The sequence below is a fragment of the Gorilla gorilla genome, chromosome 16 (genome assembly GCF_029281585.2).
Source record: "Gorilla gorilla gorilla isolate KB3781 chromosome 16, NHGRI_mGorGor1-v2.1_pri, whole genome shotgun sequence".
NCBI classification, from domain to species: Eukaryota; Metazoa; Chordata; class Mammalia; order Primates; family Hominidae; genus Gorilla; species Gorilla gorilla.
This window is the reverse complement of record NC_073240.2, coordinates 94,109,133-94,129,715: the sequence shown is the minus strand read 5'-3', so window position 1 is coordinate 94,129,715 and position 20,583 is coordinate 94,109,133. Positions and strand designations below refer to the sequence as shown.

The window sequence follows — 20,583 nt, the reverse complement described above, 5'->3', positions numbered from 1 at the left end:
AAAGGCTAAATTCCATCAAGTACCTCCCAGATTAAGAAATCCAGCAGTAAGGACAGAAAAATTTACCTTTAATCAGTGTATTTCTAAAATTCACAGCTGAAGCCAGGCAGGCATCACCTTAGCCTCATCATGCATACTACTACTGCTCCCCAATAACCAAATATAAGTAGTTTTCATAGCACCAAACTATTAGCACCCAGGCGTACATTAGAGAAACATGTATTCTAGCAAGAAACCTGGTTAAGGTACAAATTAGTTAAGGCACTTCACAAATATCTACCTAATCAGGATCTGGCAATGTGCTAATACACAAAAGACAAAAGCAGCTTTCTATTCAGGTAAAAACAAAAGTCTTTGTAAATAACCAAGCTGTGAAAAGCAGTTACAAGGGGAGTTCTCCCCAGAATTCATTAACAAAAGAATACTTAACCACCTCAGGCAATGTATTTACACCCATTAACGCCCTAAGGACAGATGGACCAATTTGACCAAGAGTTCCTTTCAGCCCTGTGAGTCTTGTCTTTAGTTAGCTATTGTTTAGGTTATAAACTTTAGACTTTTATAAAATATATGGTGCTTTCAGCAACTCCCAAAGTTCAAAGGAGATTAAAAGATCTGATTACCAATCCCAATAATAAATGTGAAACGTATGCCCATAACGTCATGGGAGTAAGAGGGGTCCCTGGATCAGGCCAGAGAAGAAACCGCAAAGGGCCTCAACTTTATTACTAACAACCAACATTTACCATGGCAAGCACGGTTTCTCAATCATAGGGTTTTTGTTTTTTTTGGAGACAGGGTCTTGCTCAGTTGCCTAGGATGGAGTGCACGTAATGTGATCACAGCTCACTGCAGCCGCAAGCTCTTGGACTGAAGCAATCCTCCCACCTCAGCCTTCCAAATAGCTGGGACTATAGGTGCATACTGCCACACCCAGCTAATTTTTACATTTTTTGTAGAAATGGCATCTCCCTAAATTGCCCAAGCTGGTCTCGAACTCCTGGCTCAAGGGATCCCACCTCAGCCTCCCAAACTGCTGGGATTACAGGTGTCAACTGCCGTGCCCAGCCTAGTGGTGGCATTATAGATGCCTGAGGCTGGATAATTTGTTATTGTGGGGAGCTGTCTCATACACACTCTTGGATGTTGGGTAGCATCTCTGGCCTCTACCCACTAGAGGCCAGTAACACCCCCACCCCCAGAGTGACAAGCAAAAATGTCCAGGGTAATGGAAGGGGACAAACCTGCCACCAGTTAAAGACCACTGCCTAGAAGTATCATTTTATTTAATTTGAACTTCCTTCCCTAAGAGACAAGTACTACCCTTACTCTATTTTAAAAGATGAAGAAACAGGCTCAGACGCTCCTGCCCAAGATTCTACAGCTAAAAAGCAGCAGAACAGAACAGAAAAGATCGAAACCCCGTCCCACACTGACCTTATTCCCAAACTTGCCTCAGTACAAGAATCAACTGAGGTTGCTGTTCAACATACAGATTCTTGGACACAACCCTAGAATTGCTGAATTTTTTAACTTTCAAGCAAGAAATCTGGGAATATGTTGAACAAGCACCGCAGGTGATTTTTAGCAAGTAAACTTAAGGATTTAAACGTCTATATAAAGCTAGATTCAGAGGAAACAGACTTTTTTTTAAGCAAGGGAAAGAGAACAGTGCAAGAGTTTGATCCATTACTGCTTTCCTTTGAAATTACAATTTACCAGTCCTATATTGCCTCTGTTTGAATGCCAACCTGCATCTAAATGGAAGACACACTAACCATTTTAGTTTGTCAGGGCCTGGCGCAGTGGCTCACGCCTGTAATCCCAGCACTTTGGGAGGCCGAGGCGGGCGGGTCACAAGGTTGGCGGATCACGAGGTCAGGAGTCTGAGACCAGCCTGGCCAACATAGCGAAACCCCCGTCTCTACTAAAAATCCAAAAAATTAGCCAGGCGTGGTGGCGGGCACCTGTGGTCCCAGCTACTCGGAAAGCTGAGGCAGGAGAATCACTTGAACCCAGGAGGTGGAGGCTGCAGTGAGCCAAGATCGAGCCATTGCACTCTAGCTCAGGCAACAGAGCGAGACTCCGTCTCAAAACAAAACAAAACAAAAATACAAAAATTAACCAGGCACGGTGGCGCACACCTGTAATCCCAGCTACTTGGGAGGCTGAGGCAGGAGAATCACTTGAACCCAGGAGGCAGAGGTTGCAGTAAGCCGAGACTGCGCCACCGCACTCCAGCCCAGGCGACAGAGCGAGACTCCGCCTCAAGATTGTCAACACACAACACGCTCAAGAACTATTCCCCCAGACGGCAGATAAACACAACAGTTCTCAAGCCTAGCTATGCCACAGACCCACCCAGAGCTTTGGACAATTCCTCAAACCTACTACGTGGCTCCTAAGCCCAGACAGGGAGCTGGGCTTTTAAAATTCTCCAAGTGAATCTCATGCAAAACCTGTCTGGGAACTAAGTTTTGAACAAAAAAAAAACAAACTTGAAGCAAAGCACAGATCTTCAAAACTTGTGGCCAAATCCAAAGTTCATGTGTGGCAATGGAGGACAAACTGCACAAAGGTGAAGTTCTGAGGCCTCCAGTACCTCCCATCTACCCATCTTTGCACATTTGTTTCTTATACTATCCCCATGAGCATCACTTCAGGGCAACATTTTAACTAGAATCTTTTGATGTAGAGTCATGGCCTTTTGAACAGCAGAATGTGTGTCTGGCATCAATCACACCCACAGTGCACTGTGATTTTGAGTCTGCTTCTTTAAAATGCAAAGTGTTTAAAAAGAAGCAAACTACAGAATTATGCAAGATTTTTACTATTTTCCCCAGTCTCATATACATTAGTTTCCTCTTTTTTTGTTGATGTTGATTTTTTCTTGGGCAGGGGTTGGGGGGACACAGTCTCACTCTGTTGCCCAGGCTACAGTGGAGTGGTGCGATCTGAGCTCACTGCAACTTCCGCCTCCCAGGTTCAAGCGTCTCTGCCTCAGCCTCCCTAATAGCCGGTATTACAGAAGTGAACCACCACATCCAGCTAATTTTTGTATTTTTAGTAGACACAGGGTTTCACCATGTTGGCCAGGCTGGTCTCGAACTCCTGGCCTCAACTGATCTGCCAGCCTCAGCCTCCCAAAGTGCTGGGATTACAAGCATCAACCACTACACCCGGCTAAGTTTCCTCTCACCCATTAATTTGACAGAAACTTTTCACAAGATGCTTCATCAATGCTGGAATCAAGCTGCCACTGTTTGAATCCCAATTCTACCATCTACTCTCCTTGTGACTCAATTTTCTCATCTAGCAAATAGGGATAAGCATATGTGCCTCAGGAGTGGTGAGAATTACATAAACTAACACATACAAAGCAATCAGAACAAGTTCTAGATTCTTAGGAGGTAGTATACATGCTATTATTTAGTCTTCCTAAAGCATTCAACTTAGTTTTCACTGAAACAATCTCTCACAATCATTTCACCTACTGACTTGCTATTTAATTAAAATGCAAAGTTACAAGTATCATGCACCACATAAGGAAGTTTAGGTCAATGACTGGTGTCATATACAACAGTGATCCCGTAAGACTGTAATACTGTATTTTAACTGTACCTTTTCTGTTTAGATACACAAATATTTACCATTGTATTACAATCACCTACAGCATTCAGTACTGTAACATGCTCTATACAGTTGTGGCCTAGGAGCAACAGGCTACAGCGTAAGTGTGCAGTAGGCTATACCTAGGTTTGTGTGAGATGTTCACACAACTACAAGATCACCTAACGACATACTTCTCAGAATGTATCTCCATTGTTAAGCAACGCATGACCGTACAACCAGCATAAACAAATTCAAGATGTATCTACTAATCCTTGGTAAGCACACAATGGAACTGAAGGAACAGAACGGCATGGGTAGTAAATGCTCAGCAGGGACCAGGCGCAGTGGCTCACCCCTGTAATCCCAGCACTTTGGGAGGCGGAGGTGGGAAGATCATTTGAGGTCAGGAATCTGAGACCAGCCGGACCGACACGGTGAAATCCCATCTCTACTAAAAACAGTAAGAAGTAGCTGGGTATATGGTGGCAAACGCCTGTGATCCCAACCACTCGGGAGGCTGAGGCAGAACAATCGCTTGAACCTGGGAGGCAGAGGTTGCAGTGAGCTGAGACGGCGCCACTGCACTCCAACCTAGGCAACAGAGTGTGAGATTCCGTCTCAAAAAAATAAATAAGTAAGATCAGCAGGACCTAAGGTCACCCACAGGCCTTTAAAGGAAGAGGACTATGTAATCGTTCATTTGGTGAGTTGGTTAACTTTAGGAGGGTTACTAACATTTTTGCTATACTGACTTTCATATTAAATAAAATATACATATAGCCAGGCATGGCGGTTCATGCCCAGTTCAACATCAGCCTGGGAAACATGGCGAAACCCCCTCTCTACAAAAAATTCAAAAAATTAGCCAAGTGCAGTGGCATGTGCCTGTAGTCCCAGCTACTAGGGAGGCTAAGGCAGGAGAACTGCTTGAGCCTGGAGGGTGGAGGTTGCAGTGAACCGAGATTGTACCACTGCACTCCAGTGTGAGAGATGGGAGTGAAACCCTGTCTCAAAAGAAAAAAATATATATATATATATGTATATATACGCGTATATATACGCGTATATATACGCGTATATATACGCGTATATATATACGCGTATATATATACATACATACATACACACACACACACACGTAAAACCCTTAAAACAGTCCCTTACCCAGAGTAAGCACTCAATAAATATAAATCTACTTTGGTATTTTTCTACAAAATGTTCACCATGTACAATATTCCTTCCTGATAAAATCCAAAGTGAAGGCCAGGTACGGTGGCTCACATCTGTAATCCTAGCACTTTCGGAGGTCTAGGTGAGCCGAAGAATTAGAGACCAGCCTGGGCAACATGGTCCAAACCCATCTCTACAAAAATTAGACAGGTGGGGTGGTACACACCTGTGGTCCCAGCTCCTTGGGAGGCAGAGGTGGGAAAATCCCAGCTGAGACTGGGATTGCAGCACTGCACTGTGTATGAGACAGCTCCCCACAGTAACAAATTATCCAGCCTCAGGCATCTGTAATGCCACCAGGAGGCTGGGTATGATGGTTCACACCTGTAATCCCAGCACAGCAGAGTGAGACTCTGTCCCAACAACAAAAAATCCAAAGTGAAAGATTACCAGCTAGCAGGCACTGCTAGACTCAGAAACAACCCATACAAATGGGATACACCCTGGAGTTTATTATCATATTCTTTTGTATTTTTTCAATGTCGGTCACAATTCACAACCCACCAATGTTTTTATAAACCCAAGGGAAAGGAAGTTTAAATGGAATGTAACTGCATTCCAAGTAAATAATTCTAAAATCTAAACTTCCAAAGGATGTAAGGAGAGTACACTAAGGAAGAGACGACCACAAGAGCTTAAAGCAACTAGAAGACACTTACAAGGAATTCAGAATCTTGAGGTGAGAAAGCCCACCTGCATATACATTTTTTATCTTTTTTCTTTTTTTTTTTTTTTGGTCACCCTGTCTCCCAGGCTGGAGTGCAGTGGTGTGTCAGTTCGTCTAACTGCAACCTCCGCCTCCCAGCTTCAGGAGATTGTCCGGCCTCAGCCTCCCAAGTAGCTGGGACTACAGGCACCCACCATCATGTCCAGCTAATCTTTGTATTTTTAGTAGAGACAGGGTTTCACCATGTTGGCCAGGCTGTTCTCAAACTCCCTACCTCAAGTGATCCGCCTGCCTGGGCCTCCCAAACTGCTGGGATTACAGGAGTGAGCTACCACGCCCAGCCTGTGTATACATTTTAAAGGTATGCCTAGAACTGGATCTGCCATGACATTTAATATAGAAACAACTTCTTCCATCAAGCCTACAATTCCCCGTCAGCATCCTACCCCACTTTTGCTTCCAGAGGTCCTAACTCAAGCAGCTATTAAGACTAAAAAGGGAATTTAAAAATGGGACAGGCAATGGAAAGACCAAGGGTTAAAGTACACGAAGTGCTCCATCAGAAGATTTGAAAACACACGGAGATACTGCAAACATACAGAAACACATGCAAATTTGAAACACAGAGAGCTTTTAAAAATTAACTAGATCCTAGGGGCAGGGATGGACACTGGTATTTTTGGAAGCTCTCCACAGTCTGAAATGGGAATAAAAAGTAGAACCCATTTGACCTATAACCCAAAGAAGACAGGAAATAGAGGAAGTAGAGGAAACCCAAAACACACAAATCTTAAGACTATAGTTTAAGCAGACTTGCATGTTCGGCATTATGCTAAGACAAATATATAGTCCTATGGTTTAGACTGAACACTGAAAGCAAGCTACAGCCAATTAGACATTGGTTGTAAATATTACTGCTGTTACATTTATATCCATGGAGCAGTGCACCATAGTATTCAGTATTCATTCTATAACAGCTTGAGAGGGGAAATGAGACAGAGGATAAACCAGGGCAATAATTATCAGCTTGGGGGGGTGGGGGTGGGTAGTTATCTACTCAGACTAACTGGCAAAAGCAGGGCTGTGATTCACACAAGAAGCTGTTGTAGTCCAGGAAGAGTCATATGCTCTCTCAAAAGGCTGGCTCTTCACAAAAAAAAAAAAAATTCTAAGAGAGGATGAACTGTAAAACGCATCCAAGCTGACTAAATGAGGACTTGCCTCCTAAAATCATTCTCACAAATCTCTCCTGTAACTGGCCTAAACAAACTCTCCTGGTAGGCCAAGACAACCAGCGAGTTCCTCAGGGCCAACCTAGCTCCTGAAGAAGAACTTAGGATATGAAGGAGGGGTGCAAGAAAGTAAGATGAAACAAACAGTAAGAATAAAATAACCTTACTAAAAGCTTACATTTATTGAGCACTTTTAATGTGATGGGCTCTTTGCTAAGCATTTTATGGGCACTGTATTATTTAATCTTCATGACCCAATGAAGATGACCATTATCTACATTTTTAAAATGAGAAAATTACAAGTCCAATCGTAAGTGCTTCTTCACTGGCCTAAACTGGGAACAAAAATTTTCGGGACTAAAGTAAAAGCTGAACTCATACCTAGCTCTTGCCAGGCACAGAGGTAACAGATAAGCATACACAAGTGACAAAATGACTCATCAGAATTAAATCCAAAGTATAAAATCAAGACTATCTCTACAATCCTGCCTTAGCCAGATGCTTCTGAAACATTCTCTCCTTCAAGATCAGTGATCACATTTTCCCCAAACTACAGGGACTCAGTAATGAGAACTGAAATACTTTTCAGTATGATATCCAGTCCAGAACATGTTGAAATACCAAAAAAAAAGACCCATAACCAAACATATTAACAATAAAATGCTAAATTATGTAGCATGAATGGCTACCACATATCTATATCCTCCATCATTTATTTCAAAAAGAAAAGCCTTGTCCCTCACTTCATAATCAGGGCTCAAATATATTCAGTATATAGGAGCTTTTTTTTAAAAAGGTCTCTCCCCCTAGACTTGCTTTATCAATTAAAGATTCCACTGATTACAGAAAAGGGTCATAAGACAAATGTGAGTAATGTGTTCCAGCACTGTGCTGAATTACTGATTACAAAATAAAAATACAATCCAGCCTGGACATTGGATGACTAAGTCAAGTTTTGTTACTCAGGCTTTATACTGTTAACCCTTAAGTTCCAAAACAAGTTGTGAATGGCAACTTTGCAAAGGTATATACATGTGAACTCAATGCTTAGTCAAGCTGAAGTGCAGGAGGGAGTTACTCAGCTGTGACACACCCAGTGTAACCAAGCCACAAAGTTACTTTCACCTGTACACAAAATACACTCTTAGAGGAATTTTTTTTTAAGTTTCTTTGTTCAAGTGACACCAAATCAAGAAAGCCAAGTTCTTCAAGGAAGCAATGTTCTAAGGTTGTTCTAAGGTTACCAAGAAGAAGCTAAAAACTAAAGGATCTTTAAAAAAAAAAAAAAAAAAAGATGGCTCATAGCAAGAAAAAATTTAATGGCTGACACAGAGCAGTCACTCAATTTTTATACCAGAAACAAACTTAGCGTATCAAATTTTATGGGAGAAATGATAGGAGTTTGGAAATACCAGGTGGTCTCAGGAGTTCTCTCATAACTGTCAGTTGTTTTATTTGGGGGTAAGGGAGAGTAAACTAATGATAAAATCTGTGAGTTTTAGTTAAAATTCAAATAAACTTCCAGATTCACTCCTCAAGCAATAACTTGCTACACCTGTCACAACCAAAAGTCTTTATCAAAAATATTATTTGCCCACCTTCCTCTGCTGACTTAATCTCTACAAAGATACTAACTCCCTAACGGCCAAATACTAGTTGGAAAGTGCATATTTTAAACGGCAAGGATAGAGAGAGAGAGAGAGAGAGAGAGAGAGAGAGAAATCGATCAACACTCTTCTCTTGCTGCTTGATGCTATTCCCCACATCAAAGGGAAAAAAAGTAGAAGGCTCAACAAACATACCTAAGAACACTGGTTCTTTAAAAAACTTAATTGGCTGCAAGACTGTCAACAGTTAATAGGTAAATTGTTGTATCATGGTATGCATTTTAACTCATAATGGTATTTAGGCTAAAATATCTTAAACAGAATAGTTCATATCCTCTTAAAAAATAATTAACTGCAATGTTGACTACTTTGACCCCAGTTTTAGGAATTGAAAGGTATTCAGCAAATACTAAAATATTAACACAACTAATTAGAATTCAGTCTCTACACAAAAAGGGAGGTGAGATTATTACCTTTGTTCTTGTGGCAGGCATACTTTAAGTTGGAAGCTACAGTTAAATGTTCATCAAGTTCTATAAATACTTAATTCTCTGAAGATGTTTAGCATTTTATACGCAATACACATTTGAGCATATAATTTTAAAATCAGGTACAAATTATTTGATGAACACTTCTCTGTAACAGAAAAAGCAATTTCAGCTAGTTTTCACAAACTATCCAAATAATTCTTCCCAAAGAACCTAGATTATGAGAACCTACAAAACTCACTACCATAGTGAATTCTAACTTTCACAGACTGTATTCAGAAACTTGACATACGCCCAAGCAAATGTCACCTGCACTGAAGGGTCAACATCTCCTTTGAAGTAACACACTTTACTAAAATAACTCTGAACTATGGCTAACTACAGGACAGCCTACTCCCAACTGCTAAAAAAACTCTAGTATGGCAGGAAAAAAACTTTGTCCACAGTAGATAAATCCACTGAATTTCTTGCTTGCTTAAATTCAGTATGTGTAATTTAATTATTAAGACATCGTTGCTGAACGATGAAGTTTTAACCAGAAATCCTTGTAAAGGTTTCCAAACAAGGCAAACCAGTGAGCATAAACCCAACCGTTTACCGGGACTCAGAATTCCCGAAATGGAGGCCTGGGGAAGATAATTCTGAAGATTTGGCCAAGTGACCCCACTATCAGCCAAGCTGTCAGTCACCCTGCATTAGCAAGTGCTATTAACACTTAAAAGAGTAGTTTTCTGACATTTACTTACATAGTAATGGTTGCCTAACGCTGTATTCTGCCACTTTTTAATATTATTGAACGTGAAATTTTCTATTTTCTACTAAACTATCCCACTGTGAATCTTAAATATATAGTACTTAGCACATACTGACCTGAGTTTTTCTCCATCAAATGCCAACTGAGAAAATGTACCGTACCAAGTAAAAACGCATGGGGACAAGTTCAAATAATCTTCCCTTTGTTTATGAGCCATGTATTAAACAGCTGTTAACACCCGTCAAGAGGTTTTCACTAAAATAAAAGTATCCGCCTCTGACACTCAAACGTTTTGGTCAATTGTAACAAAATTAAACCCACTCATCTCTTCACACTGCACGGGGGCGGGGAGAAGGGACGCTAAGGTATGAAAAGGGAAAATGTAAAACTGGGCAAATTTTCTATTTTAAGATTTCCAAATAGTGCCTTTAAAATTTATAAATAGTGCCTGCACTTTTTCTCCAAAAGCAGCCGCTTCTCAAAGAGGATAAACCATTCCCGGAAATGGGCAAAAGAACAAACTACAGGGTGCGGACCGCTACAGGCAAGGGCGGACAACACTGCCAGGAGCAAACGCGTCCAGGAAAGAAGCCGCCCACCGGAAAGTCCCAACTAGAGTTCCCTTCCTTTTCCCCTCGGCGTGCGGCTCCCTGGGTAGGGGGAGGAGAAAGCGCCCGACATGCGCACGCGGCCAGACGTCACTGCGTTCTCTCCCCGCCCCCGCGGGGAGCCGTCTGACGTCACGGGGCGGAGGCTGCCGAAGGCGCCGCCGTTGACCCTGCTGTTACCAGGCGCGCGCACAGCCAATCAGCACCCCGCGCCGGCGCCGGCCGGCCTTTGAACTCGGCACGGCAACTTCCTGCTGTTTGGCGAGTACACAGTGCAATGCAGTATGTCTGTCAGCGCTGCGGCACAAAGGAACAGCCATTTTGTGACTGAGCTGGACCTGCACCAAGATGCCAGGGGCTCAAAGAGCTGCTGCGTGCCCTAACTATCGAACTGCCTTTTATTTCGGCACCAGAGTTCCCCAGAAGAGCAGAGAGGGGGAAGGAAATAGGCTTTGGTATTTCAGATTTCTATTAGTTTAGATTCAGTCTTCTCCAAAATCCCGTTTTTTAATGTATTATCAGCGTCATAAAATGGCTGCCAGTTAAACTGCCTGTTCTAGTACACAAGTAACTGCATTATGCCATTTCTAATCATCCCCAGCCTTTTAGAATATCTGGTAAAGCGCCCCTGAAAATTGTAGGATTCACCCGCACCTCAGGTTATAAAAATAAATCTGGCTCAAAGGCAGACGATTTGGAGATAAATTTAATAAACTCGTTCAATTCTTAAGATAAATTGCTAACGTGGTGCCCTAGAGAACACACTGAACTCTTTGTGTGCACACAGTCCCGTTTTCATTCTTTGATGTTACTTAAGTTATCCCCAAGCTGCAAATTATTCAGATAAAAAGTATGGTATACTTCTCGTATGTCCATCACTAAAACTTTGTTTTAAATACTTAGAAATTTTACAAATATCAAATGTTTTTAAAATCGCGTTTTTTAAAGTTTTTAATTTTCAAAAATCGTGATAAAGTATAACAGACTTTAGCATTAACTTCAAATTAAAATACAAACTTATATAACCACTATTAACTACTGCACTATTTCCAAAAACAGGATATTACCAGATTTACCTAAACTTGCACTCATTCTTTCCAGATCCTAAAGTAATTCTCAGACCAAAGTTTACTTGACCTGCAAACTCATTTCCTCTTCTGTGGCTCAGGCTGCAAAGGTGATTTTCGTAGTATTCCCTAAACACTATACTTTGGGCAATAAAAACTCTGATGGCAGAAGGAACAAAGTACTAATTACAGGGACAGTTCAGCTCACTAGAAGTAACATTAATCTACCACATTAAAACACCACTAACATTCTACAGCTGCACATTTTAAAAGGAAGTGATGTCATAATTATGTACATGTATTAAGGTATGAAATTTAGGGTAACTAATTTAAAAGTAACTATCTTCTTTTCAAAGAGTCTTAAATATTTTTGGACATCCATCAGGTATATGATTCAAAGTATACTTGACAAACCAATTTAAAAGTACAGTCAGTACATGCTTCATGTACAGCTGTAACCTCCACTACCAGCAAGCAAATGCCTGACAACTTCCAGGTAGTTTTCCAGGTGAGAGTAAAAATACTGAAAGAATACCAACACTGCTCAATTTTTTAAAATTAGAAAGCACAGTCTGATCAATGATGTTAACCACAAACCTTGCATAAGAAAGCCAAAACCCATGTGAGACCTATGCAAATGACACACTCAAGGGAGCAACAATTTTAGTGCTGAATCTTTAATAATTTGCCAAATATATCTGGAGGTTCTCATTTCTTCAAATTGTCATTACTTTCCAGAGAAAAACAGCTTAGGATGAGTAAAAAACTTTTCTGTCCTCAATTTAATCTAGTAATTTACACAGGCAATTCAATTAAGACAGCACTACAAACTGGGTGACAACTCAGTGCAAAAAAATTTGGTAACTTATTTTCTAAAGCAAGGCTCAATATGCGCTTTTAGTCAAATAAAATAAATAGAATTCAGCATATTAGTAACACATCATGCTCAAAACTTTCAAATTCACTAGCCTAATAGAAAAGTGTATTATTTATAAAAATTAGAAAAGCAAAAATAAAATTGGGAAGGAAAACCACATAATGAATCACATCCTTGTTAAACTGCATGATTGAAAATTTATAATATGAAAATGCATAAAGAACACTTCAAAAAATGCATTCATATGTACTTTTAAAAATTAATATACAGAGGTCATACAACAAAAACATCTCAGAGGCTTTATTACTTCATCACTAACAAGGTACTCCAAGGAATGTGAAACAGATCATGATTTGCACAAACAGTACATTTTTAAGCTTCAGAAGATAAAGCATTCCAGACGACTCTGTCGAAATACATCAATAAATTTAAAGCAGCTACATCTAAATTGTGAGGATAAAATACATCTACCAAGAGGAAATCAATGTCTTAAGCATACAAATGCAAACCTTAAAATAATTTAAATGTAAAATATACAACTGTAAATATTAATCACAGTAACAAACACAAAATAGATGTATTAAGAGTATTCCAGGATTTGTTATTACAGATTTGATTTCATAAATGCAGGAACTCCAACCATCAAGTAAAGGTTTTGATAAATCACATCAAAATTTCCTAAAATGTCAAGTGTATCAAAAGAAATATAAAGTCACATAAAAATATAAACTGAGAGGCATCAGTCAAAGGGTCCTTTAAGTGATTTTGTTTTTAAATGTATATTTTTTCATTCATATAACTTTCTGATATGTCTATTTACTATAATTTACTACTACAAGGCTTCTCTATGGCCCTCAGTTACAAGTTTAGATATCCTGGATTCTTCAAAGAAAAAATTTGCCTTGTATGTAAAATGGTGCAATGCAGCAATGGCTAAACCGACAAGGTCATTTTTCTGCAGTACAAAAACCTAAAAACTGAAATTTACTGACAGAAAAACTGTACATTACAGTAAAGGCCCCTTTGAATAAAGGTACCTTACCTTTTGACTGCTGTAAGAGGCCTTAAGTCACAACTCAACTTTCATAAATTGCTACCAAAAAATTAGGGTGTGGCATATTAGCAATCTCAAGGTCATGCTTTAAAAAACGAATCCAAATTAGAAAAACACAATAAAACAGACAGCAATCCATGTCTGTCAAGGTAAACAATTGTAAGCTGAGGTTTCTCCCCCAAAAAAAAAGACAAAAAGGAAGAAAGTTGATAGCTCATACCTCGATGCATTGCTGTGTAGCGAACTGTCCTCCTCTTGGCTTTTGTCCTTATTTCTCATCATCTTTTAATTCTTAAATATTAAGGGGGAGGGGGAATCTGTGTTTGCTTTGAAGTCCTGTGCCCAGGTATTTACTGTCAAAAGTTGAAAGAAAGGTAAGGTCCCGGCTTCTATCGATGCTTTTTATTATCAGGAACAAAGTCCTGACGATGTTAACGATATTGTTATAACACAACAACGGTAAGCACCAAAAAACTAAATATTTCTATTTTTTCCTTAAAAGAAAAAACAACAGGATAAACCGAACAGTGGAAGCATCACTATCAATAAGGAAACTTTCTCAAAGTAGCACACTAGATACAAATAACAATCTCTGTATCTTATTGCGTCATCCAAGAATTTCTCGTATTTACAGAAAACAAGGCAAACTTTAACAAATAAATCTTTAAAATTATCACCAATGATCGTGAACTTACCTGATCCATGTAGTATGTCCAAACCAAGAGTCCTATCTACTAGTAGAAAAATATCAGATCCCAAATAATTAAAAATAAAGGCAAAATCCTCCGTTAAAAAACGAAAAATAAATAAAATAACCCTCAAATATGTTAACTGGTCAAAAAAATAAAGCAATAATTAATACTAAAACAGGTCCGAAAGAAAAAAAACCTCATTAGGAGAGCGCACAAAAATGGAGGTGCGCCATGGCTTCTAAGCTGGAAAAAACAACGACCTGGGCTCTCAGTACGGCTGCTTCTTTCCAACAAGGCACGAAAAGAAAGCTCCTAAAAGCTGCTTTTCTCCCAAAAAAAGGTTCGAATCGACCCCAGTAAGTCCCTAGGAAAGGCAGGGGGCTACGGGGGCCCCCTGAGGCTGCCCGAAAGTTAGGGAAAGTTGCGTAAAGTGAGGCAAAGGCAGGGAGCAGAGCGCGCTCTCTCTAAGGCACAGCCGCCATCTAGAGCCTCCTTCCCAGCTCTGAGAGCTCTGCCTTTGATTGACACTCTCTACATTTACCCCACAACTCAGGTGATGTACCATAGACCCACCCCTTCATCTCCACCAAAAAAAAAAAAAAAGAGAGAGAGAGAGAGATCCTCCATCCCAGGGAGCCTAAGGACCCCCACCCCCACACCTCCCTGCCCCTCCAGACCACCCCAACAGGGGGAGGGGGGAGGGCTTCTTAACCCCCTCTGGCTCAAGCACCCTTTTTAAGCCAGAGAGAAATGTAATTTGTTCCTTTTGTCTAAAGATCTGCTAAATATTTCAGTCCTTGAGCTAAAATAACTTCCTCCCTGGACAGGAAGTGGTGTTTTATCAAGCCATTTTGAAAAAGGGATAATTCTTAGAGAATCTAAAGCTCAGCTAAGTACTGATCTTTTTAAAAATTAATCCCCCAATAGGTGAAATGATTGCTAAATAAAAGTAAAACCTTAATTTCATCAACTAAATTCAAGTTTTTCCTTCTTTATGATGCCTAAAAATAATCTAAAGACAAAATTTAAGGGGGAATTTTCCATCTCCACTGGAAGAAAGGGGTAACTTTTACAACTCAAGAGCGCCTCCCTAGTGTTCAAGTTGCACTGGAGCAAAAGTTAATGCAACCAATTTTTATTCAAGAATATCCATTTTTCTTTGTTCTTTCACAAAATTCTTTAACCCATTATATAACCTTGAAAATATTACACTCCTCCCCCCAAAGAAACTTCTCATAATCACAATACATTTACTTCCCATACTGATTCAGGCAAAAATTCAAGAGTATGGTCCAAACACAACCACCTTTAAATCAGCAACCCAAGACACTCCACGTCCAAATCCAACAGAAAACACATATCCCAACACTTCCCTTATATTTCAAATCAAATAAGTATACACCCATTTCAACAATGTTATTAACAATAGGACATACGTGATTGCAAATTATCAAAGTAATGTCACAAAGCAAATTCTCCTAAATATTAAAACCATGAGATCCACAGAAACAAATTACTAATTCCAGAAACAATATCCTACACCAAGCACTCCATTCAGACAAGCATATTCACACACCCAAAAAAATCCAATCAACTTTCCTTATTCAACATAATCTGCCAGAACCATGTCCCTCCCTCACTGAAGATATCCACTTTAGATTTACACCAAACAAAAGCAACAATGTCCAATCTAGGTAAAATCCATAATCCAAACTGTTTCAATTCCATACTCTACACACAAAGATAAATTTTGTACCAAGATCCATATCCAAAATTCCATTTTTGAATTTAACAAAGACCAACCACCTCACATCAGTCAATAACAAATGGTGCTCGTGTATTAACCATGGATGTGTATGCTGCAGTATTTGACATGAATCACAAACAGTATGATTAACACAAAACAATTTAACCTGAACTATTTATTCTTCTCATGTAAAATGGGAAAACAGAATCAAGAACTCATTTTGTCTACCAAAATAATGCCTACCACCTTTGTAATAGTTACCAAAACTGGTATCAGTTGATTAGTAGTAAATGAAAACCTGGCATTTAAAAATCAAACGTTAAGTAATCTATGGCAGGGTGCAATTCATTTATTCTAAATCCCCAATTGTACAAAATAAAGACAATACAAGATATTAATCCTACTTCAAAGTTATATAAAATGGATTACACACATAATTTCAAATTTAAAAAATTGTGAATACTCCAAGGACCCTAACCCATAAATCCAACACTTCTTCCTCTAATAGTAAGACAATAGGAGACATTAATTTAAATATTCAGATGAATATTCTATAGCAAGATGTATTTATAGTATTAAAAAGCTTAAGAAACCATTTCAGTCAACACAAAATAATTCAGAAGTATATGTGTATCACTCATCCTGAATTTTGGAGCAACAAGCAGTTTGTTTCAAGTTCATTAAAATCTTGTGGCAGATTAAAATCAGATTCTATTATTACCCATTGAGTTGTTTTGAAAGGTGTTTCTTGAACGCACAAACAAAAGAGTATTTAAACCAAATGACCATCTAAGAGCACAACTTTGTGAAAAACGTAAATCTTCATAAACCAAGTAAAATGTTTTCGATTACACCATTTCCAATTTACCAGCTTTATTCATATTCAGTACACTTTACCACTCGGCAACTACAAAGGCCAAAGTATTACTAAAATAAAACTAAACATTTAATTAAACTTCCACTTAAAAAAAAAAAAACCCAAACTGAGAAATTTTTAAGTGTTACAAATTTTATTAAAAGTTAACATTTCAAGAGGTCATACGCATACAAATCAAACTGCAAAAAATTCCAGGCATAAAAACTATTATCTGGGTTAGTGTGCCATCTTTCTTCTCCAAATGTCAAAATGTCCACAAAAAAAAGTCTTTAGAAAGTCAAATCCACTGTCCATTTGTGTTGGGTAAGAAACCTATGTCTTCATTCACTGCATGGAATCCATGTTAAAAGAACCCTGTCTTGGTTGTATATTATCACAGGACTCTTGTATTAATCCATTTTCCTCAATTCCCCATAGTAGACTGCCATCTTGATTTCTCAGTGGTAGGGTCCATTTGAAACTCTTCAAGCTGACTGGGTGCTTGATGAAAAAATTAAAAGAAAAAAACGCTGTTGGAATCTTAATCTTTTAAACAGAAAACATCCACCCACCTTGAAGATATCCTACCATACACAAAACTTTAATTTTGTAACAGCTTTCAACTATGAAATTGTAAAGTTGTATGCAAAACACACACACAACTCCTTGATAAGACTGCACCCCAAAGTAACAAAGTCCTTGTACTACCACAGATACATTTGTATCTATAAAAAAGTCCCAGTGAAGAGTCAGATTTTTAATATTTAACACTAACATCATTATACTGTGTACATAAAAAGTAAAAACAAAAATTAAAATTCAAAATTCCTGGAAAGCTAAATTACAGAAACACTGTGGATTCTAAATCTCAATGCAGAAAACTTTCCAAGCTTCTTCAAAGAAAACTAATTATAGAAAAGAATCTTAAGGGATTTAAAAAAAAAAAAAAAACATACACACATAAAGCAGTCGATCATAGCATAGTTTTTCAATCCAACAGATGTTGGTTTTGTTTAGATAACGAAAATGGCCACTCTATAGGTGGCACCATCTTTAACTACATATCTGAGAATACAGAAAAGATGTAGCCACAAAAAAAAAAAAAAAGATCAAAAATGCAAAGTATCTGCGTGGCTTGATAGATTTGCCATAAAATGCTGTTTTCAAATTATATGTAACTAAAATAATACACTTTCATTACCAAAATACCAAATGTCTCTCATAGAAAAATCCATTACTTAAATAATTTTAACTGAAGGGAGAAGTGAGAAGTCAGATGATTTTATCATTAAATAAATGATTCAGATTCATCATGACCAAACATAATTTGAAAAAACAAGATTTAAACCCTGGTCTTCTCTATAAATTTTCCAGCTCTCCATCTGAATTTGTGGAGATACAGTCAAGGGTGACTGAATTTGAGGTAAATAAATATAAGGGCATTTTTGCCCATTAGGTAATTTCCTTGTCTCCTTGGCAACAATTAGGATACTGTTTACTATATACAATACAAAAATCTACTTACTTAACTATTTGGTTAACTGAGATACTGCCACCCATATTAAAAAACATTGATTAAAGGGAGTGTCACAGCATCAGTAATAAATATCAAAAGCAAGATATTTCTCCTTGATTTTGCTCATTTCTCCCCAGCTTTAAAAAGAAAACTAAATTACTCAATTCATTCCTGATCTCAGTAAAAATCTTCCATCTGACTTGTTCATTCCTTAAAATTAAGGGACATGTACTTCTATAGAGAAGTATAAAAGTAAAAACATCATTCTGTCAGAGTTAATTATAAACCAATTTATTTTCAATCTCTATTGTTACAAGATTCAAGCTCTAAATGAAGTTGGTGATGTAAATACTATTATGATGAACAATGACACTGAGAATGAAAATGCATTATCAAATTAGTCATATTTCAATATCTATAGATGCAATTTATTCATCTTAGTACCTTAATTAAAAAAACTCAAGTTTTATATTTTTCTGACACAGGACAGAGATAAAATTTATCCAGATTTCCTTCTAAAACCATTTTTTTTTCAAAAAATCAAAAGAAAATCTAATGACATTATTAATATCATTTCAAAATTACTCAAAATATATTAGTTTATGTGACAACAGCAGAGATTAGAAAACAGCATATTTATCATACTCTTACAGTCATATATTTAAAGATAGTAAAAAAAAAAAAAAGTAAAGAAAAAAATGCTACAAGAGAAAACTCTGACAACTCTTAGGACATGAAAAAAGCTATGATCAATCTGCACTCCTGCAAAGCCAATCCAAAGCCAAAAGTGAGAATTTTGTTAATAAGGAAAAAGTGTTCACTGAGGCATCAGAGATTTAGGAGTAATCCATTTATTTTCATAGAATTCAAATTCTTATAAAAACTGTATTTGCTAAAAAATAAAAAGAAATTAGGCTTAGTTCTGTGAGCCTGGAAATTTTCTTAGAAACAAAATCCACAGTTCTTCATCTGTAAAATAAAAATAGTACCTACCTCCTGTGGCTGTAGAAAGAATACTTTTATAGGATTTTTATTACCTGACATATAGAAAGATCTCAGTAAATATTAGCTATCATTCTGATGTACCACAATAACCAAAGTACTTTGAGACCTACAAACTGACCTTACTGAATCAAAGTTCATTTATACATCATCAGTAAGAGTATCTCTGAAGAACATACAGGATCATGGGGTCAGCAGTCTTGCATTAAAATAAAATCAAGATCCTACAGAAAACTGGGTAGGGTTTAGATATCAAAACCCTCTACATGTTCCTTTCCAGTAACTTGTGAATTACTGCAGACATGGAAGAGATGTTTTGATCTAGAATTCCATAATCAGACAAACCTAGATCTTTTCTATATTTCACATATAACCTTCAAGCTCATAATATAAATGGCTAACAAAATTTTCCCCTTTGATATTCACTAGTTTATACTTCCTTTTTAAAATAATGTGCATGTTCTAAGAGTACCATTCCCACAGCAAAGGTAAAAACTTAAATGGCAACAAAGCTTCAATGAGTAACTACTACCCCTTAAAATTCCCACATTATCATACATCCAGAAGAACATAAAGTTCAACATGGAGGTATTCTCTTCATTGTGTTTTTAATTATTTTTTAAGATGGAGGTCTCACTATGTTGCCCAGGCTGGTTTCAAACTCCTGGGTGGAAGAGATCCTCCCACCTCAGCTTTCCCAGTAGCTGAGAACACAAGTACATGCCTCTGCACCCAACTAAGGTTTTTTTTTTTTTTTTTTTTTTTTTGAGACAGAGTCTCCCTCTGTTCCCCAGGCTGGAGTGCAGTGGCGCAATCTCGGCTCACCACAACCTGCACCTCCCAGGTCAAGCGATTCTCCTGCCTCAGCCTCCTGAGTAGCTGGGACTGTAGGCGCATACCACCATGCCTGGCTAATTTTTGTAATTTTAGTAGAGACGGGGTTTCACTATGTGGGCCAGGGTGGTCTCGAACTCCTGACCTTGTGATGCACCTGCCCTCAGCCTCCCCAAAGTGCTGGGACTACAGGCCTGAGCCACTGCACCTGGCCTGGTATTCTTTTTAAGTTCTACTTTAGTAAATTTGTTCCAAAAACACTGGGACATGATAAAATACATTGTTGGTGGATACACAGGTGAAGTGATTCACCATCTGGACTGAGTTTACAAGGGCTCTTCTAAAATAAACCATCTCCTTTCCTCTACTTCTCAGCAAATTTTCCCATTTTTAACAGCAAAGAAAAATGGGGCGGGGGGCAGGGGCAGAAAGTAGTATAAGGAAAAAGAAATTAGTGATTCCTAATTGTCTTAATGGATGGCTATCATAAAGCTACTATTATTAATGTAACAAATTATTTTAAAACTTAAAACACTTATTTCAAAGTCAATGATGGGACAAACAGGTGTAAAATTACCTAGAGCAAAAATTCATCCTTCTCATCATGTAATTAACATTCTTGGTGCTTATGATGATTTCAATCTTCTTCGTCTACTGTCTTTAAATGTGGAAATATTTATGCAAGAAAGCCCTGAGAGGCTGGGTGCAGTGGCTCACACCTGTAATCCCATCACTTAGGG

General features: G+C 38.2%; 1 protein-coding gene across 6 annotated transcripts in view; it reads right to left on the bottom strand.

The window, feature by feature from the left end:
* Window positions 1–20,583, bottom strand: part of CHD2 (chromodomain helicase DNA binding protein 2) — a 144,824-nt gene that overhangs the window by 113,110 nt on the left and 11,131 nt on the right. For 5 of the 6 annotated variants that reach the window (XM_063698855.1, XM_055364203.2, XM_055364206.2 and 2 more), the window contains exons 5-6: window positions 13,892–16,992; window positions 9,707–13,549 (exon numbers count right to left, since the gene is read on the bottom strand). In XM_063698855.1, coding sequence (XP_063554925.1) covers window positions 9,707–9,722 — 16 coding nt within the window. In that variant the 5' untranslated portion in view covers window positions 9,723–13,549; window positions 13,892–16,992. The remainder of the gene's footprint in view (window positions 1–9,706; window positions 13,550–13,891; window positions 16,993–20,583) is intronic. The other variant, XM_031002048.3, reaches the window with a different exon arrangement.